General features: G+C 39.0%; 2 protein-coding genes and 3 pseudogenes across 2 annotated transcripts; 3 read left to right on the forward strand and 2 right to left on the reverse strand.

The window, feature by feature from the left end:
* Positions 1-861: 861 nt before the first annotated feature.
* LOC148742219 (uncharacterized) lies at positions 862-1,698 on the reverse strand. Its single transcript, XM_088746880.1, has 2 exons — positions 1,689-1,698; positions 862-1,583 (listed from the first exon to the last, which is right to left on the reverse strand). The coding sequence occupies exons 1-2, from the start codon at positions 1,696-1,698 to the stop codon at positions 862-864; spliced, it is 732 nt and encodes a 243-aa protein (XP_088603006.1).
* A 1,232-nt stretch (positions 1,699-2,930) lies between these two features.
* Positions 2,931-3,810, reverse strand: LOC148742220 (uncharacterized; annotated as a pseudogene).
* Positions 3,811-5,375: 1,565 nt separating this feature from the next.
* Positions 5,376-6,026, forward strand: LOC148742221 (uncharacterized; annotated as a pseudogene).
* Positions 6,027-8,126: 2,100 nt separating this feature from the next.
* LOC148742222 (uncharacterized) lies at positions 8,127-8,960 on the forward strand (annotated as a pseudogene).
* A 9,514-nt stretch (positions 8,961-18,474) lies between these two features.
* LOC148742223 (uncharacterized) lies at positions 18,475-19,668 on the forward strand. Its single transcript, XM_088746893.1, has one exon. The coding sequence runs from the start codon at positions 18,475-18,477 to the stop codon at positions 19,666-19,668; it is 1,194 nt and encodes a 397-aa protein (XP_088603019.1).
* The last annotated feature ends 2,555 nt before the right edge of the window (positions 19,669-22,223 follow it).

Genomic DNA, 22,223 nt, shown 5'->3' on the forward strand with positions numbered 1-22,223 from the left:
CGAAGGACAATATGAAATTGTGATTGAAATTAGTCTTATCTAATGTTATGTTGTTTTGAGCTATTGTTTTATCAGTATTGACTTGTTTTCAGTCATTTCATGTATAATTCTAAGAGTAGTAGGAAAAGGGGGTTTCTGGCACATTTTTTCAAAATTGCCTGAAAAAACAGGGCAGTTTTGAAAAAATTCGATTGCCTTAAAAACAAGGCAATTTAATGTGTCAAACAACCGTGTTTTGAAGGACATTTTGAAAAATGATTTTAATTTTTTATCTCATTTACCAATGAACAACGATGATTTCAAGGCAAAATGATTGCCGCATTTTTTCTTTCAAAAATCAAAGCAAAATTGAAGAATTGTGACATTTGATTCTCAAGACAATCTCAAAATGCGTTTGAACCATCAGAAAAAACTAATGACAATATCTCAGAAATATTCCCAAAAAACTCATGATCGCGTTATTAATAGGTCACATTTTCAAGCTCTCTGTTGACGATGTTGAGCTGAGCATCAGAAAGAATGAAGATGTGAAATTTAACATTTCCTGAGCCCGATCCTTTCCTGTTAATTGCAAGATGAACTCCATCTTTTGTATTCACCAATCTCAATCCTGAACCGTGAAGATCATTGTCTCTCACGCTTCTAAGATCGATAAAGAGACCAAACCTGTCTCCAGCATAAAAGTCTGTTGCATTCATTGCGCTGTTCTCCTTCCCAAATCTTCTTAAGACTTCTTCCCATATATCTCTTGCCTGCATTCCTTGGCTGTAAATCTTATTTGGAATACCATCAACAATCAGCTTAACATCAATGATGTTGGGATTAAACGTCTTTTCACTATTTCTTGTTCTTGTTCTTGCTCTATTTCTTGTTCTTGCTGTTCTCATAAAAGAGAAGAAGCTCCTTCATAGGCCTCCTTGGAACATTGATCCTCTCATTGATGATTGTGTCGCAACCTTTATCTATTGAAATTGTCTTGAGATGAGTGATATGCTCGTACATGAATCTCTTTCCATTTTTGTAGTTAGAAAGGGCTTCATCAGCGAGTTTTTGGCTGTGAATGACTTCATACTCAAGCTGGATGTTAGTCAATTGATAATAAAGTTTTGTTGGGTCGGATCCCTTCACAACACTACCAGCAGGTGCAAGCCTGAGCTCGGAGAGAAGCTCATCAGAAAGAGCTCTCGGAAAAAAGACTCTATTATCCTTCAAAATATCATGATCCAATGAAATCCTGTACATTTTCCCATAAACTGCATTGAGCTTATTTTCTTTATCAACGCCCGAAGTCTTTTTATCTCCAGCGTTACATTTGATTTTCGAAAGATCTTCACACTGAATACCTTCTCTGAACATGTTTGCCCTTTCATTCTCAGTCAAGAAGAGGTCCTCCCAAAGCTTGAATAAATCATAACCATCAGTGTCTTGCACAATTTCTCCTGCAAACTTCAAAGTCAGTCGATCGACAAGAGCTCTTGCTACATTGTTCACGAAGAAATTGTTTGCATGCCCACTGACTGTCAAGTTGAAGATGAGTGCAAGCGATCCAGGCACAAGTACTACCCCATTATCAAATTTTGGAACTGGACTTCACCAGGGGAAGCACTATTCGGGTTGAATGTGAATCACACGGTCTGCCTTGAGAGCGTTTGACATCTTTTTTTCAAAACTCGGGCCAATTCATTCACTGACTTCCATTTTTTATAAAAGATATTTTAAAAAATGGCTGATTTTGGAGATACTGATCCTCTGTTAGAACATAATGATGATGATGATGAAGAAGATGATGATGATGATGATGATGATGATGAAGAAGATGATGATGATGAAAGAGACACAGCAACACCTTTTCAACCAGACGAGAATTCAACTCCAGGGACCTCAGGTGAAGAAATTCCAATGACGACACTGAACAGAGAGCAAGAAAAGGGCTCAAAAACTGCTGAGACATCTTTTATTGAAGGTGATATTTTTGGTTCGCGAGTTTTAACTTCAAATGAGAAATGGGAAACACTTACTACAATTTTTCCTGAGGAAAAAGCTTCAGAACTTGAAGTTTCTTATAGCAAGAAAGGAAGGTTGCAGGTGAAGATGTTTGGTCAAGGCAAGAAGACATATCCTTTGTTTACTGAAGAAAGAGGCACAAATAAGCAGAGGTTGAATCCAAGTCTCTCAAAAGAAATTAAAAAATCACTTGGTCCAGAGCGAGAGGTTTTGATTGCACAGAAAGACAAAGAAATTGAGAAGCTACAACAGTCAATTAAAGATGATCGAGATATTGCTAATGATGGAAATGAAAACCCTGCTATAAAAGAACGAGCAAGAGAAAGAATAGCAGTAAATCAAGAGGAGATTGATGCTCTTGAGAATGAAAGAGAGAGACTCGAAGAAAGATTATCGCTCCGTCAGAAACATCTTCAAGAAGTATGGTTTTACAGTCTCTGCTGTTGTTTTGGCAGTTGGAACAACGATTGGAGTGATTGTGAGCACATTGACAAAAGGCTTGAAGACTGTTGCAAAAGGGATGGGGAACGGGCTGAAGACTCTTGGAAAAAAGATCACTGGAATTCTACCAGGTCTTATTGGTTCAATAGTCGGCTTCGTTTTTAGAGCTGCTGGCTCAGTGATCAGCTTTCTCGGACAAAATGCTTGGGTTCTGATAGTGGGTGTTGCCATATTCATGGTTGAGCGATTTCAAAACAAAAGGCGATGAATCAGGAAGGCTGAGACCAGTCCAACTGAAATCAATCCAACCTTAATTTTGTCATGATTTGTATCGCTGTCGCTGGCGCCGTCGCTGTCGCTGTCGCTGTCGCTTGTCTTCGTAGCCTCAGACTGAACTTCAGTTGAAGTCTTTTGAGAAGTAGGTCTCTTGATTTTTGATGAGCCCCCATTCATATGCTTAACTCCGACTGATTTCATCTCCAAATTCACTGATTCCACTGATTCACTGATTCACTGATTCCAAACTTCATGTCAGAACTTGCCTTCTTCAGCTTGTTATTATACCCAACTGTGCTCTGTGTGTTCAAAAGAAGATTTGAAGGCATCAGCCAATTACCTGGTGAGATTGCAAGATCAAGTCTGACGTTTGCCTCATCAATCGCGAGCTGAAACCTCTGTACGTTCTTTGAGATGTCTGTCATTCTAATCCCATCCTCAACTAAAACAAGGAACTCACGCTGAGCCTCTTTCGCACTTCCTGATAAACCCAAGATGGATGACTTGTGAACCAAGAATACAATAAACAAATGCCTCAATCGACTGATTCAATCTCGCCATCCCGGCTCGCGCCAAGCCTTCTGACTTATCTGCCATGAAAAACTCAAACTGTTTTTCAACTTTAACATTGTCATTTCTTATGAAATATATCAGATTGCCTTTTATAGCTTTTCCGCCTTCATCGCTGAACTTGTTGTCACCACGATATGGGATTGCAGTTGCCATAGGTACAGTATTTGTGACATAAATGAAAACAGATCCGAGACCATGTTTGCCTCCTTCTTTGAAGCGGAAGTCTGTGCTCGACGAAATTCCAAATTCTGAACACCATCTTTTGAACGACGGCTGATCGTAGTTGTCATTCGTCTGACTGAAAGTTGTGTCACCCGGGAGAGCCGATTCGCTCTGTATTCCACCCATCTCAAAGAGAATTATTCTGATTGTGAAATAAATGTGAAACTGCAGAAACGACTTGATCTGTTCTGGAACCATTTCAAGCAGTTCACGAGAGATTCCACAGCCTGAAGTAGCGCACCTCACAGCAAAGTTGAGTTGTTGAGGCCTGTAGCTCATATTCGGCCCAGCAAGCCATCTCTTTGATTCTGCGCCTGAGCTTTGCTGAATTTTCATTCTTGTGAATATTTCTCTTAATTTTGCTTCGAAATATTGACTTGGGGTGACAAATATCTTTATCTCTTCATTAAGGTGACTTGTCGAAGTCTCGTGAAATGGAACTGCTGGAACCTCCTTAATTGCAGAAGGATTCAAAGTGAGCTCGATGGGAAATCCTGCTGACAAAGGTTGAGCTTGAGCTTTTGAGTGATCCAGACATGTTTCTGATGTTTGATAAAGGAATTCGTGGAGGAATCTCAATGATTCCAAACCGCTATGGAAAAGCAAACAACAAATACATGAATTCAAAGTTTGACAGAGAAAAACCATCCAAATATATTGACTTATCTTGACGCAAACAATCTTTATGGATGGGCAATGTGCAAACCTCTTCCTGTCAGAGGTTTCAAATGGATGAGTCAAGCAGAGATTGGAGACTGGAGAGATATTCCCTGCATTCTTGAAGTGGATCTTGAATATCCAAAAGAGCTTCATGATCTTCACAACGATTATCCTCTTGCTCCAGAGAGAATCATGATCAGCTCAAACAAAGTTGAGAAGGTATATGTGCACGATCCTTCGCAGTAAAGCACTATTTAAGCAATAGTGAAAATCAGACCTGAAAAAAATTCAGGCCTGTACAGGATTCGAACCACTGACCTTTGCGATAAGTGCAGCGCTCTACCAATTGAGCTAACAAGCCAACTGGGAGCAGGCCATCAAATTAATTCGACATAAACCCGTAGATGATAAATCAAACAACAAATATATATGAAATACATATATATGAACTGCGGTTATGAAACGTATATGTGCACGATCCTTCGCAGTAAAGCACTATTTAAGCAATAGTGAAAATCAGACCTGAAAAAAATTCAGGCCTGTACGGGATTCGAACCACTGACCTCTGCGATACTAGTGCAGCGCTCTACCAAGCTTGTTAGCTCAATTGGTAGAGCGCTGCACTAGTATCGCAGAGGTCAGTGGTTCGAATCCCGTACAGGCCTGAATTTTTTTTTCTTTTTTTTTTTCAGGTCTGATTTTCACTATTGCTTAAATAGTGCTTTACTGCGAAGGATCGTGCACATATACGTTTCATAACCGCAGTTCATATATATGTATTTCATATATATTTGTTGTTTAAAGTTGAGAAGCTTGTGCCAAATCTGAACGATAAGAAGACATATATCATTCATCACCAGAATCTCAAACAGTGCCTTGAACTCGGCTTGAGACTGAAAAAGATTTACAGAGGAATCAAATTTGAAGAAGAACCTTGGCTGAAAAGTTATTTAGAACTCAACACAAATTTGCGCACGAATGCAAAGAATGAATTTGAAAAGGATTTCTTCAAGTTGATGAACAACTCTGTGTTTGGAAAAACAATGGAAAACATCAGGAAACGAGTTGATGTGAGGCTTCTCAACAATCGAAAGAAAGCACAAAAGCTTTCAGCAAAACCAAACTTCAAGCATTGCACAATACTTGACGAAAATCTCATTGAAATACATATGGGGAGAACATCAATAAAGTTTGACAAGCCAGTTTTCTGTGGAATGGCTATTCTCGATCTCAGCAAGACTTTGATGTACGATTTCCACTACAACTACATAAAAAAAAGAAATATGGAGATAAAGCCAAGCTTCTTTTCACAGACACTGACAGTCTGTATGAGATTGAAACTGAAGACTGTTACAAGGACATAGCAGCAAATGTTGAAGAAAAGTTTGACACCAGCAACTTTCTAAAAGACCACATTTCAAAGATCCCAACTGGTTGCAACAAAAAAGTTGTGGGCATGATGAAAGATGAGGCTGGTGGAAAGATTATTGAGGAGTTTGTTGGATTGAGAGCAAAACTTTACAGCTACAAGATTCTTGAGGGCAAAGAAGAGAAGAAGTGCAAGGGAATCAAGAAGACTGTGATAAAGAAGAATATAACTCACGAAGACTACAAAAAGTGCTTATTTAGCGGAAAGATACAAATGAGAAAGATGAATGTAATCAGATCGCACAGACATGAGATATTCAGTGAGACCATCAACAAGATTACTTTGAGCGCAAATGATGAAAGAGAATCATAAGAGAAGACAAGATCTCAACTTTTTCACATGGCCACTATAAAATATGAATCCTCAGAATATTCCTTTCAATGCATTAATAGTTGGACCAACAAATTCAGGAAAGACAAAATATGTCGTCAATCTTTTAAGCAATAAATTCAATCAGAAATTCGATTACATTTTTTTGATTTGTCCAACATTCATCCACAACAAAGCTTATGATCATTTTGGAGATTTAGACAAAGACCTCTTTATCTTGACTCTACTCCAAAACCAGACTGATTTTTGTCTCAAGCTCATTAGTTTTGTTTATGAGGGAACTAATTCACTTATCATCCTTGATGACTGTGCTGCTTCAAAAGATGTGAAGCAGAGGACAAATGAACTCGTGAATTTAGCATTTAGCGCAAGACATAAGGGAATCAGTGTTTGGGTGCTCACACAGCAGATGACAAGTATCGCAAAACCATTCAGAGAAAACATTGCTGCACTGGTTCTATTGTACACACCTTCGGCCAAGGATATGAAGGCGACATTTGATGATTATGCAGGTGATTTGACGAAAGAAGAGCAAATTGAATTAATAGCAAAGCTGAAGAATGAGAAATATTCTCATCTGATTTTATCACTTTGCCATCCCTTCGATATAAAATTTGAAAAAGAAATAAAATAGAGATGAGCGAAGCGAGCAAAGAACAAGAAGCAACCACAGATATTATTGCTATGAACATTCTTGAAGCAGAACCCACAAGTGATTCAGATCACCGAGAGGAACTTGCTGTTCTCGTTGCGAGTGGAAGAGCAAAGGAAATGATTGGTGTTTCTCTCACCCAGGATCAAGTCAAAAGGTTTCTGAAAAAGCTGTTGAGAAGTACTTCAAAAGATATGAGGCCTCAATCTCTTCAAGGACTTGCGATTCGATAGTCGACACATTTCTTCAGCTTTCGTGTAAAGCGTTGGCTTATTTTCTCCCTGTTGATGAAGGAAAACTCATGAAAGACCTGAACGATGACTTCATTGTGAAGAGAGAACTCGGAATGATTGCAGGAAGCTTGGGTTTGAAGTATGGAAAGTACATGGCGATCGCAAGTGCTGCTCTTCTCACTGCCAAAAATGTTGAAGTTCCCTGAAAACCAAATGTGGTTAATGTTGAAGTAGAAAGTAATTGTGAAGAACCTGAAAAAGAACTTGAATAAGAACTTGAATAAGAACTTGAATAAGAACTTGAATAAGAACTTGAATAAGAACTTGAATAAGAACTTGAATAAGAACTTGAATAAGAACTTGAATAAGAACTTGAATAAGAACTTGAATAAGAACTTGAGTAAGAACTTGAATAAGAACTTGAATACGAACTTGAATAAGAACTTAAAAATAATGTGACAAGAAATAAAATGGAAGAAAAAGAATCTCAAGATCCAGCAGAGCAGTCGCCGCCTACGCAACAGCCGGAAAAGCTGCCGCAGTCGCTGCCAGCACAACAGGTCACTTCAACTGATGAAAATAAGACGAAACCGAAAAAAGATCCAGGGAGTGTCGCTGCTGGGAAGAAACTTGCTGAACATAACAGAAGAGTTAGAGAGCATAAAAAGGTGAATGCTTCGAAGCAACCAAACCTAGAGCCAGAACCAGAACCAAAACCAGAGCCATCATCATCATCATCATTCTCACTCACTCAAATTCTTTCAGTAGCAAGTATTGTTCTTTCACTGGCTGGACTGTACTATAAAAGGAAAGAGTTGATGGAGCTCGTAAAATCACGACCAAACCCAGAACTATAACCAGAACCAAGGCAAATTCAGCACGTCTCTGCGGGGGAATCAGCGGAGTTGCCTCGAATTCCAAAAGGAGTAAAACCAATGGATTGATTTTTTTTGTCTTCCAAATAAAAATGTCTGATAATACACTTGTGAAAACTTTGACTGATTCAGCTACATTGACTGGATTGGCTGCTGGAATTGGATGGGTGGCAAAGAGAGTTATCAAAGAACCGATGACTTCTGATCCGAGTTCAAATCTCATGAACTATGTAAAGTTCACTCTCGGGATCGCTGGATCAATCGCAGCAAAAAAATATCCTGAAGAACAGAAGATTTTGCCATCTTAAGAAATGTTCGGCAGTCAGTGAATATTAAGACAGTCTCAATGGATGTCTTGATATTGTTTCTCGAGATAAGCGGAGTGAGATAGGCAGAGCGATACTTCAAAAATAACGATGATGATTAATAAAATGGCAAGCATAGCAATAATGATCGGAAGAGCACTCATCAATGCAACTGCATTTGTTGGTGGGAGCTATCTCGCAAAATATTTGAGTGGAGATAAAAATAGTGTTGAAGAAGAGAAGAAGAGACATGATCTTGCTGTAGAAAAATACCAGGCAGCTTATGAGAAATAATTTGGATATATCAACAAAGTTGAAATGGTAAATTGGCCACCGTAACGATTACAAAAGCTGACGTTTCGAGCGGTAGCCCTTCGTCGGAGCGAATCATTCGCTCCGACGAAGGGCTAACGCTCGAAACGTCAGCTTTTGTAATCGTTACGGTGGCCAATTTACCATTTCAACTTTGTTGATATATCCAAATTATTTCGTTACCCCCACCGACGCAGCCCCAAACAGTTTCTTTCGAAACTATCAGCCTTTATTCAGCCTTTGAGAAATATCAAGAGAATCGAACAAAGCTTCTCGATTGGATTGCAGCAAACGACCGAATCAAAAAAGAGGCAAATCAAAATTTTGTTGTTACAGATTATGCTTTAAAGCTTTACAACAAGGCACATAGTGAAGAGCCTGATATGAAAGAACCACATTTGTCTAACTTCTACAAACCGAGCACACAACAGAAACAAGGTGAAATGATTTATGCCGGAGGAATGGCTTTGGCTTTGGGTTTAGCTGCCAGTCGTTTTTTGTGAAAGCAAAAGAAAATGGAGAGAAAACTTTCAAGAGTTTACTATAGCCCGAAAGGATTTTGGAAGGGATTAGGTGCAGGGAAAAAGTTAGCAGAAGAAGCTCGGGTTCCTGAAGATGTTGCAAAGCTTTGGCTGATGAGACAAGCCATCTGGCAGATTTATTTGCCTGCACCTAAGCATATCCCACGGCCAACGTTTGATGTTGATTTTCCAAATGCAGTTCATCAGGCCGATCTTCTTTTCCTTCCTCATGACAAACTTTTTAGAAACGTCTATAAATATGCATTTACAGTGGTTGATGTTGCGAGCAGATTCAAGGCTACTGAACCTCTAACCTCAAAAGAATCTTCTGAAGTCTCCAAGGCTTTCCAGACAATTTACAAAAGAGGGTCATTGAGATGGCCAAAAATTCTTCAGGTTGATCCTGGACGTGAATTCATGGGTGAAACAACTAAAGAGATGGCAAAGCATGAGGTGAGAATTAGAAGAGGGAACGTAAACGTTCATAGAGATCAGGGGATAGTTGAGCGATTTAATTGAACTTTGGGTGAGGGCTTTTTTAGTTTCCAGTCCGGCCAAGAGATGAACTTCAAAGACAGAACGAGATCAACAGAGGCTTCCAGAAGTTGTTTCAGCATTGAATCGTGAGGAGACAAGATTGACGGGAAAGAAACCAATTGACGCAATCAAAGAAAAGGTGGTTGACGCAGAGAGTTCAACTTCTTATTCAAGACCTGTTGGCTTGAAAGAAAAGAGACGACTATTCAAAAAACGTGAGATATCTCTATGCTCCCGGCGAGTTAGAAGGTGGACAAAGAAGAGCAACAGATCCAATCTGGTCTCTAAAAGTTTTCAATATCGAAAAAGCATTTGTGAATGAAAAAGAAACTGTTCTTTACTATCTGAAAGATGGACCAAAGCGAGGATTTGTCAGAGAAGAGCTTCAGATTGTTCCACCTAAAACTGAGCTACCTCCTGAAGGAATTCGATGAAGAGAAAGCTTCATAAGCCTCTATGTGTTTTTTTTTTTGGGATTTCTGAGATATTGTCAGTTTTTTCTGATGGTTCAAACGCATTTTGAGATTGTCTTGAGAATCAATGTAATCTCAAAATTCTTCAATTTTGCTTTGATTTTTTGAAAGAAAAAAATGCGCCAATCATTTTGCCTGGAAATCATCGTTGTTCATTTTTAAATGAGATAAAAAATTAAAATCATTTTTCAAAATGTCCTTCAAAACACGGTTGTTTTGACACATTAAATTGCCTTGTTTTTAAGGCAATTGAAGTTTTTCAAAACTGCCCTGTTTTTTCAGGCAATTTTGAAAAAATGTGCCAGAAACCCCCTTTTCCTACTACTCTAAGAATAGCCCACCATTCAATAATTCTATGGTTGGTTAATAACATTAAGTCTTTTAAAGTGCACCTACACCCAAAAAATGTTTTTCGCTTAACGAAGTAAGCTTATTTTTCTGAGTATTTCTGCGCAAAAATTTTTTTATTTGCTCAAATCTTCAATTTTCTATGCCCAGTCAAAATACGGAACATCGGCCGCCATCTTGCCCCACGACCGAGTTTAAAGAGGAATGGCTCTAGTGGGTAATGTGACGTCAAATCGAGAACACGAAAGTCTGCTTTTCACACATTTTCACTTGTTTGGGAAGGTTGTAGTCGATAATTGTCCGAAAATATGCCGACTAAGTGTGTTGTAGAAGGATGTAGCAACGTGCGAAATTTGCAAGAGGGTATCGCGCTCCATAAAATCTTCATAGAACACACCTAGTCGGCATATTTCGGACGATATCGACGACAATCTTCCCAAGCAAGTGAAAATGTGTGAGATGCAGACTTTCGTGTTCTCGATTTGACGTCACATTACCCGCTAGAGCCATTCTTCTTTAAACTCGGTCGTGGGGCAAGATGGCGGCCGATCTTCCGTATTTTGACTGGGCATAGAAAATTGAAGATTTGAGCAAATAAAAAAATTTTTGCGCAGAAATACTCAAAAAAATAAGCTTACTTCGTTAAGCGAAAAAAATTTTTTGAGTGTAGGTGCACTTTAAGTGTCACACAATGATTACTGTTCTGTCATGCAATGCTTTAAAATTGTCTTGTTTGTGCCTTGTTATCGTATGGCAATCGATTGTATTTTTTACTGATTGTTTTACTTCATTATTTTAAATTCTTGATTTGTTCAGTATTTGTCATTTATTATTTCTTTTAGCTTGCAATCACCCTTTCTTTTTATCAGTATTATTTCTTTTGTACTTTCCTGTATAAATAAATTTTATTGTGGCTATAAGTCTGTCTTGTTGTTCAAAAGAACATCATCAGAACCTGCCTCGGTCACATATATTTGATAAGAAGCAACTCAACACATCATTTATTTAAGTGTAAGTAGAGGCGTTTTAGCCAACACTGTGACTGTATTCGTAATGTTCTGAAGTTTATAAATCCCATCAGCAGTGTTAACATGTGTTAAGAGACACGCTGGCATTTAAAACGTGATTAAGAAAGATTAGAAGATTGAAAACTACTTTGCTTTACATTCACAGCTTCACAGAAGAAACATAACGATGCTGACGCCGTTTAATGGTCATTTAATTTTTTCTGTGTATTTTCGACAAACTGACTCTATAATTAGCTTGAAATGAACATCGAATTCTGCACGCTTACATGGCGCTTGGGTGGCATCACGTTTTATTTAACTACCGAGACGAGACTTAATTTCCAACCGTCAAACTTTCCAGGTGTATAGTTTGATAAATGAGCTCTCGTCTGATAGGGTTTTAATGTCCAAATGTTAGGTACCAGGTGTCGTTTAAACCGGTCAAATTAAAGTTAGCCTTTATTTTGTCTCCCAAAAAGACGTGCAAAATACACCTTTATAAAATGGCGATGAAACCCATACCAAAGAGAACTTCAAGAAAATTTTTATATGCTTTTATTGTGCGGTGAGATTATAATTACTGTCCAAAGTTTGATGGTGAATGGATTTGTTTAGGGCTGCAAGATCTTTCTAAAATTGCGTGACGATTTGACCGCTTCTGCAAAGCGAAAACGGCTATTTTAACGAATATTCAAACTTTTTTAAATTTCAGCCGGAAAGAAAATCGCTGGAACTTTGAAATATTTTTTTTCGAAACTAGCTCACAGAAAGGGATGTTTTGGCAAAATAAAAAAAAATCGATTTTTCGTCACTGATTTTTGATTAAGATATAATGAAATATATGAAGTTCATATATTTTGAACTGCGGTAATAGATACGTATGATGCACGATCCTCGCAGTAGATAGCGCTATTTAAGCAATAGCGAAAATCAGACCTGAAAAAAATCAGGCCTGTACGGGATTCGAACCACTGACCACTGCGATACTAGTGCAGCGCTCTACCAATTGAGCTAACAAGCCAACTGGGAGCAGGCCGTTAAGTTGATTCGTAATAAACCTGTGAAAGTGATAAATAAGATACAATGAAATATATGAAGTTCATATATTTTGAACTGCGGTATTAGATGCGTATGATGCACGATCCTCGCAGTAGATAGCGCTATTTAACGTATCTAATACCGCAGTTCAAAATATATGAACTTCATATATTTCATTGTATCTTATTTATCACTTTCACGGGTTTATTACGAATCAACTTAACGGCCTGCTCCCAGTTGGCTTGTTAGCTCAATTGGTAGAGCGCTGCACTAGTATCGCAGAGGTCAGTGGTTCGAATCCCGTACAGGCCTGATTTTTTTCAGGTCTGATTTTCGCTATTGCTTAAATAACGCTATCTACTGCGAGGATCGTGCATCATATGATTTTTGATTCTCGAAATATTCTGGCGGCTTCTCTTAAGGGTCATCCCTCTTAAACATTGGCACCCATTCACCCCTCTTCCATTGTTGAGGCCAGTAGCCATACAAAATACATTTGTTGTATATATTTGTCAGTGAGGGCCTGAGGGGGCTAGTGTCTTGGATGCAATCCTGAGAATTCTTGGTGATACATTATCACATCCAAGTTTAGAGAGCCGAGTGCCTTCGATACTTCTGCTATACCAAGAGTACTAAATTCGAACTGTTGACCATCCCTCGATATTTCTCGTTGTTGACTGATTGCCTGTACACTCGGATGATCTACAAGCTGTTTTTTCGTAGATGTTAGAGGCTTAGGATCACTGTTGAAAATCTCATACTTTACGTATGAAGATAATTTTATATTTAGGGAAGGGTAATGCATATGTCAAAGAAAGGAGGTCCACAGCAAAATGCACTTTGATTTGGGAAGGGGGTAGGATAATTCCTGAAATATCTGTGTATAAGAACAGAACAGCAACCAACTTTCTATAACATAACAACAACATTTCTTTTTAAATTTTTCTGGAAAGATATTTCTCTAGTAAAAAACCCATCTTGGTGAATGGAAACCTGCACCTAATTTACCGGTAAGACTTCTGAGCCTAAAATATAAAAACTTATAAAATACTTGTGTACAATAACAGAACAGCAAACGACTTTTTGGAATGTAACAAGAACACTACATGTACTTTACTCTTTACCTTTTTCTGAAAAGGTAAATACCGGTTCCTAACTTGGTACCTAACATATATACTTAATCAGTGTTGAGACTTTTGAGCCCAACAATGTCACAGAAGACATTACATTTGTGGCCTGAGACAAACTTGTCAATTGCCATCTGTGACAGGTTACAGGTTACACAGCACTACCATCAAAAAGTTCATGAAAAGCAATTTCTGAGTCGAATAATTCGTACCCACTTCATTGTATGTCCATCCTCGGAGACCTAGGGGCTGTGAGTCGATTTTAAGTTAGGGCGGTAGAGCCCCTGGGGACATTGTCTTACAAGACTAGTTCCAAATGGTCGCAGTCGTTCTGGCATCTGATTGGTGTTAGAAAATCTTTGTGTTTTTCTGCCCAATCAGAGTGAAGTGTGCTTTAGAGTCCTTTCGTGTGTTTTAACACGGACATACACAAGAAGTTCAGTTGCTCGCCATGTTTGTCTGGGCCGTGCGACGGAGCTTTGCTCGAGGTGAAAAGTCTCAGTCTCAGCACACAATGTAAGAGAAATCGATCAGACCGTCCGCAAAAATCTTACCAGAAATTATACTGAATACTTTCTCAGGTATCACTAGAGAACGTTTTTTTTAAAAACACGTTCTCTTGAGATACAGGGTTAGGGGGTTAGTCTGCAGGGTTAGGGGTAGAAGACGTTAATTTCCCAAGCACAAGACTACTGTTTGGTGGATGTCCTCCCCTGGGATGGGGTGGGTGGGTGTTGGCCCCTGAAAAGCCCCTATGGGTCAATTAACATATGTAACCTATGTAACCCTTATCGCTAAAATGAGTTCCCTCGGGTAAGTTTATTCATGATTTCATACGATTCGAGGCGATTGCCTATGATTTTTTATCAAGGCTGGTACTTGCTTCTTAAAAGGAAAACTTTTTGTTTTAACCTTATGTACGACAAATGTGGATTTGATGGCGAATTCTTTGTTCGCAATTTGGATGCAAGCATGGAGAGGATCCGGAGTACCAGGAATTTTTTTTCCTGACAAAATGGTGCCATTTCTCTCTTCTTTGGGCCTGTTTTTTCTTTTTCTTCGTCCAAGGACTCGTCTCTAATTTTGATTTAGTTTTTATACATGAAAGAGGACGTTCCACTACCAGACAACGTGAATTTCCAAGAATATTCACACACGAGGTTCGCCCATTTACGAGATTATGACTCCTTCCTGATTTATTAACTTTTATTTGAAAGTTAAGAATTTGCTCATGCTTAGCGTGCGTATATCGAGTAATGATGCACGCGGGAAGTTTGGAGAGCACGAAAAATGCGTAAGAGTGGCTCGAGGGGCAGCCGAGAACTACTCTAGCTTTTTTAGGGTTTTCCAAACTTCCCGCGTGCATCCATAACTCGATAAACGCACAGCTAAAAGCATGAACAAATTATTTTATAACAGAGCGACAACAAGGATCTGTGCGAAGAAGCTTTTTTATTGTGACAGAGTGCAAAACTCTCACAACGTACAAAAAAGTAAACAAACGTCCCTATTGGCTGGCCAAAACACGCCACATTTTATGCTTTGGTTTGAGCGAGCGAATTTGATCCAGTTAATCGATAACTGTGGATGAAAAGCTCAAATTTAACGAGAAAAATGGAGAAAATCAAAGCTAAATGAAGTCAAGTGTCACTATAAAGTGTTTTAAAACTCAACGATCCGACAAATTTGCGAAATGTGCAACTTGCGAGTTTTTTCGGCTTTGTTTTTGCTGCTCGTTGGATCAGGTCAATGCCGATAGAAAAATTGGGCAGTTTTTTGCTAGTTTCTTCCATATCTTAAAGAGAAGGAAAACTGCACTGCACCTTAAAAGGACGGCAACTCTGCAACTAGGTAAAAATCTCACGTCATCTTATTTACGTATAAATTCGGCTTGGTTTGTTTTTGTCTTCAGTCACAAAAACCCAGTTCCACTACGACGCATGCGTGAAGTGTGAGCGCATGCGTAGAATGAACTTTAGTGCGCATGGTTTCAAAGTTTCAAGCAATGGCTGCCTTTGTGGACAATTGATTCCTTGATGTATGCATAAGAAATTTGATGGCTATTACGCTCAATATACCTAAAAAGTCACACACCGTTATCGGTAGACCCACGCTAAAACTTGTGGAGCGTTTTTAGAAACGGGTCGGTCCGCGAAATTTACGAGAGATCAATTTACGAGCGATCCTTTGCGAGCGAACCTTCTATCGAGGAATACCAAGCGAAACCTGCTATATAAAACGAGCTATCTCATATTATGTTTACGTGTAAACACAACTGTGTATTTAGACGTGATCGAGAACCCAGTACAGTACAAGAAGCTGCTCTGAAACGTCTCAGAAGAAAGGGCAGAAAGCGTAAACTTTGTTTACGAGCGTATAATTTCGTCCAAGCATACCGAATTCCTCTTGGTTACGTCGCTATGTGAAGGTTAGAAGAGTTACAAAGAATGTAAGCTTAATACGAAGAGGGTAAGATTAAATAAAGTTACACAACATGAGAAGAAGTATTTGTTGAATTGTTCAGTAAGAATAAAGAAGAAACAAGAATAAAGGCTGATGGTTTCTAAAGAAACTGTTTGGGGCTGCGTCGGTGGGGGTAATGAAATAATTTAGATATATCAACAAAGTTGAAATGGTAAATTGGCCACCGTAACGATTACAAAAGCTGACGTTTCGAGCGTTAGCCCTTCGTCGGAGCGAATAGAGGAATTGTGGGTTGTGTGTGCTTTTAAAGACAAAATGGAGCTACGTTTTCTGTCTTTAAAAGCACACACAACCCACAATTCCTCTATTCGCTCCGACGAAGGGCTAACGCTCGAAACGTCAGCTTTTTTAATCGTTACGGTGGCCAATTTACCATTTCAACTTTGTTGATATATCCAAATTATATCAAAGGATAATTAAATTGAAGTATGAAGGAAGTCGGTATTTATCAATGTTTTCTTGTTATAGACCCGTGTGTCTTTGTAAGAATCACACACACGTATCAAACTATTGTAAATTTCAACTGAGTTCAGATATAGAGAAAAACCCTGGTCCTACTCTATTGTACATTGACCCTAGCAAAACAATAACGGCACCATATAGCTAAGCTAATGAGTTGGCATTTGGAAAAAATTCAGGACAACAAAGTGTTGCAATGAGTTTATGCTCTTTGATTTACCATAACAAACAAGGAATCAATTCTACGAATGATCTGATGCCAATAATCAATATTGGAAAACAGTTGTATTCAAGTTTGTCTCAGTTAACCAGACAATCATTTTTAATGCAGACAGAAATACCCACGTCGCGTCCATCTCGTCCTATTTGGAAAATAATGCCCATCACATCAGTACAAAGTGGGAGAACAGAAAATAAAATGAAAAAAAAATCAGCAACCAAAGTCACTAGTTTCTGACATTTAACCAAACCCTCTATATTAATAGATCTTCGCTTTTTCCTCTAAATTCTCATAGGGGACCGGTCATTACTCACTGCCGGAGGGGATGAGGGGGAAGGGGGGTGGTGGATTGCGTCGCAATTAGATGTGTCACGATAAAGTCTACCTTATCCTTTCCTTAGGCTCTGTAATATTCTTATCATCCCCCTCCCCTCCCACATGTTATTGGCAGTTAATCATACCTTAATATTAGCGACGAATGTTCCCCTCTCCTTTAATTTCCCCCTAGTAGCTATTTGAACCCGGCCCCCAGAATCCGCCACCGCCCCCTCCCCTTAAACGATCGATAATGACTGGTTCGTACCAATTTCATTTGTGAAGGAATTCACTTATTAAAAATATTTTCCATTTAAATCGAAGATTCAGTTAAATGAAATAACTACATCACCGTTCATTCCATCGCGTCCATCTTTTCCTGCACGAAAACAATTAAGGTTTTCAGTTTGTTAGATAAAAATTAATTCGAAAACTCGACAAATAAACCATGAAGAAACTTTCGCACACTTACCGTTTAATCCGTCTTTTCCATCTTTTCCTGTCGAGAAAATTACAGAAACCGAATATCATGCAGCATGGTAAAGTAACTCGAGTTTTTTCGGGAAACTCGCCTGTACTAAACAAAGAGAGATTTCTGTTTAAAGTTTCACTCACCATGTTTGCAGTATCCAGCTTGTGGAGCACAGCAGTTTGATTTTTTCGCTCTTCCATGACTCTGTGGAAGGTATTTTTGGTACAAACAAAAAGTGTGCTAAAAGGTTATGAAATCTAGGGGTAGTCTGGGAAATAACGCGCTCGAGCAAAACACAAAAATTCTCACTATCACTCAAATTCTGATACGATGTACGGGCGACTTGTGTACAATCTGATGTACAGGCAATATACAATCTGATGTACGGGCGACTTGTGTACCTAACTGGCCATTCTTGTTGGACCATTACAAAAGAAAAAACAAACAAACAAAACTAAAAACACAGAAACATCAATTCAATAGTTTCCGTGGAATATTCATCTATGCAGAATAATGGTGGGCTATCGATGTCGTCTGATATTCTTGGCTTGGCTACTTATCACAATTGTCCTACACTCTCTAAAACCTAACCGTGGTTTCGGTAAGACATCCTGCAGTATCGCTGTGTCGACGGGTTTGGATATTAAGCAGTATCCAACGCGAAATTCTAGTCCGACTCGGAGGTTCCGACGTGAAGCACTTGTGCCGCCATCTTTGAAATGTATGGCCGCACTGAAATTTGCAAATATCACTGTCTGTGCAACTTACATGGTTCTGTTAGCGGGAGATATACAGGAGAATCCAGGGACGGTGACGGATGCTTGTGCTGTTTGCACTAAAAGATGCCGAAAGAATCAGATGGCGATACAATGCGATTCATGCGACAAGTGGTTTCATGCTAAGTGTATCAGTATGAAGAGAACGGAATATGATGAACTTTGCGAACCTTCTCTGGCTTGGGAATGCATAACTTGTTTATCACCTGGCTTTGATACACCGGTCCGCAAGTCACATGAAACAATTATCACAGGAGTAAAATAAGGAAAGCCCAGTGGAAGGATAAATAAAGATCTTCATGCAAATCTTAAGAAGAGAGGAATGAAATTTGCTCATGTAAATATTGCAACTTTGCCGGGACACTGTGCCGACGCCGAAGTACTAATGGAGAAAGCAGCATTGGATGTGTTTGCGGTGACAGAATCGCGTCTGGATTGTACATTGCTCGATAGTAAGATATGTCCTTCGGGTTATACTTGCTACAGAAAAGATAGAAATCGAAATGGTGGTGGTTGCGCCGTTTTTATAAGGAGCAAATGGTCAAGCAAGCGGAGAAGTGACTTAGAATCTGACTGTTTAGAAATGGTATGCGTAGAAATATGTCCAGAAAAAGCTAAGAACACGATATTTGCTGTGATGTATAAACCACCGAGTATGAATCAAGAGAAATTTATCTTAGGCCTGGAACAGGAGTTTTTCGCTAAATTGGACGACGAAATGGTAAAGGATTTGATCATTATGGGAGATTTCAACGTGGATGTTATTGCCCTGAAACCATGCAAATATACCAGAAAATTAATGCAAACCACTCTTCTCCATGGTCTGAGTCAACTCGTCAAAGAGCCCACACGCGTGACGGAATTCACAAGGACGGCAATTGATCTTGTGTTTGTTAATAACACTCATCGTATTGTCTCGCATGGAGTCCAGGAATTCGGAGCAAGTGATCATTCTGTTACTTTCGTAGTAAAGAAAGCCGGAGTTTGCGAAGCTCACGTGGAAATCCGCGACGTAAGATCTTTTAAACACTACAATAAAAACCATTTTCGGAAAGACATTGCTAGCGTTCCCTGGAGTGTTATAGAGTCTTTTGACGATATTAATGATGCTGTAGTCGCCTGGAATAATCTTTTAGTTGATGTTGCAAACCAGCATGCTCCTTTAAAGAGAATTAGAACAAAACATGCGTCTAAACCTTGGATCACTAATGATCTTAAAGAACTGATGGCTGAAAGAGACTATGCATTAAGAGTTGCGAAGAGATATAGCAGTCAGGAACAGTGGAATGAGTATCGTAGATTGAAAAACTTTACGAACAGAAAGGTAAAATCAGCGGAGGCATTGCACTACAAAAATCTAATTGAGTCAGCTGAGAATCCTAAGGACATGTGGCGCTCGCTTATCTCCCTGATTGGTTCCAATAACCAGTGGGGCTCTCCTTTTCAAGTACATGACGGCAAACGTTTAGTATCGGAGCCAAAAAGCGTAGCAACAAAATTCAACAAGTTTTTCGCTGCCATTGGCAGCAAAGTTGCTGGTCGATTGCGCTCTGTGAGTAAGGACGCATGGAAGAAATAGGAAACAGTGAAAGAAGCAAACAAGCAGAGTGATATCAAATCCATCTTGGACTTTCAACGGGTTGAACAGAACACTGTTCAAAGCATTTTGCATTCTTTGAAAGTTAATAAGGCAGCTGGACTTGACAGAATTCCATCAAGGCTGCTAAAAGATGCTGAGGCGGAGCTTGCTCCGTCAATCACCTATCTTGTGAATAGATCAATTATCGATGGTATTGTCCCTGATCTGTGGAAAGTTGCACGTGTTACTCCTTTATACAAGTCTGATGATAAACTGCAAGTTGAGAACTATCGGCCTATCTCTGTATTACCAGTATTGAGTAAATTCGTAGAAAGAGTGGTGCATTCCCAGTTGAATGCCCATCTACATCAGCTAGATTTTCTGTATCAACACCAGTATGGGTTTAGGCGTGGGCATAGCACTGAACAAGCTATCTCATAATTGAACAACTGGGTTCTTCAATCTATAGACAAAGGTAAAGTAACTGGTCTACTGTTTGTCGATATTTCCAAGGCGTTTGACTCTCTGAACCACAAAGTGCTACTACGCAAGCTCGAGCAATTAGGACTGTCTGAAAGATCTTTAAGATGGTTCAGATCATATCTTGCTCATAGACAGCAAAGTGCTTTGATAAACGGAGAATTATCAGAGCCACATACCATCACACTTGGCGTGCCACAAGGCAGCATTTTGGGTCCCTTGCTATCTAATGTGTACATTAAAAGCCTGCCAAATGCTGTTTAAGAGACCCGGATGATTTTGTATGCAGATGATGCTGTTCTATATTGTGACACATCAACACGTCAAGAACTTCAAATTACTCTGGAACGTGAATTCACTGAAATCAGTAACTGGTACATTTGGTAACTGCCAGCTTTATCGAAGGTTTTCGAAAAAATTGTTCATTGCCGAATAAGCCCGTATTTTGAAGAAATTTATCACAAATATGTGTTTGCTTATAGGAAATATCACGGCTGCGACTCAGCACTTCTTAGTCTAACCGAACAATGGAAAAAAGAAATTGATAACAACAAATTGATCGGTCTGGTCTCTATGGACTTGTCCAAGGCCTTTGACACCTTACCTCATGAACTGATTGTTTTGAAATTAAAAGAATATGGAGCAGATGAAGCAACAACCACCCTGATAAAAGATTATTTATCAAATCGATTCCAAAGAGTGAGACTAGGGAATACACTGTCCAATTGGCAACCTATTTGCAATGGTGTACCACAGGGATCCATCCTCGGCCCTTTACTATTTAACATCTTCATGAACGATCTTTCATATGTCATCGAGAAGTGCACTCTGTCCACTTACGCTGATGACACTCAAATCTTTTACGCCGACAATCAACTCTCCAAAATTGAAGAAACAATCAACAACGATCTTATTAGTGCTGATATATGGTTCGCGCGTAATGGTATGAAGAGGAACAGTTCAAAATACCAGGCAATGGTGTTGGGAAAACACAAAGGAACTGATGAACCAGTGTTTAAGTGTGAGGAGTCACCACTTCCCATATCCAACACAATGGAACTTCTTGGCGTGACAATCGATGATAAATTGAATTTTGAAAAGCACATTGCTAAAATATGTAGAAAAGTCAGTCAACAGGTGGCTGTGTTAAAAAGGATGCAGAAAATGTTGTCTTTCGAGACTAGAAGGGATCTTTACAAAGCCTTCATTTTACCACACTTTAATTACTGCTCCGAAACGTGGCACTTCTGTAATAAGAAATCAGCTGACAAGTTAGAGTTGGTGAACAAACGTGCGCTCCGTTTTGTTTTTAGAGATAAGTCCTCCCCTTATGAGGAACTTTGTAAGCGTATCGGTCTCTCAAGTCTTCGTGAACAGCGATTAGCGAAAATTTTGTCCACTGTCTTTAAGATATTAACTAGTGATGCAGGACCAAAAAGCTTACGTGATCTTATAACAGTTAGGTGCTCCACTTATAATCTTAGGGGCACCACAATACTGGACCTCCCAAAAGTAAAATCAACAACCTTCGGGTTAAGATCATGGAGATATGCTGCATCGAAACTATGGAACGCTTTACCGGACGAGTCTCGAAAGATACAGACATTTACCAGTTTTAAAAATTACTTAAAAACATTAGATCTCACGGGACTCTAGCGCGGTGAGGATCTATTTTTAATTATATTTCAACTCGTTGACTACATTATTAAATTCTTATATTTTAATATTAGCCTGTTTTTAATGATTACATTTTACATTTTATATATTCTAGTTCTTAATTCTTAATTTATTTAAATTTATATACCTTCACAAGGCTTTATAATTTCCTTTTTTTCTTTTTATTTCGTGGCGTACCTGTAAACTAGCTTTTAGCTAAGCGTTCTGACCACGTTAAATAAATTGATTGATTGATTGAAATGTCAAGAAGACCAAATTTATGCTGGCAGGCAGTAAAAGGATGTTATCCTTATTTGAAGACTTCGAGTTGCAGCCAAATGGTACACAAATCGATCGCGTGCAGTCATTCAAATATCTGGGAGTGACAACGGATGCAAAATTGAGCTGGAAGCCATATA

The sequence above is a fragment of the Stylophora pistillata genome, chromosome 1, assembly GCF_964205215.1.
Source record: "Stylophora pistillata chromosome 1, jaStyPist1.2, whole genome shotgun sequence".
Classification (NCBI taxonomy): Eukaryota; Metazoa; Cnidaria; class Anthozoa; order Scleractinia; family Pocilloporidae; genus Stylophora; species Stylophora pistillata.

Bases quoted from the DNA above. Each gene is read 5' to 3' on its own strand.
- LOC148742223 (XM_088746893.1), top strand. From the start codon at position 18,475: ATGGAGAAAGCAGCATTGGATGTGTTTGCGGTGACAGAATCGCGTCTG.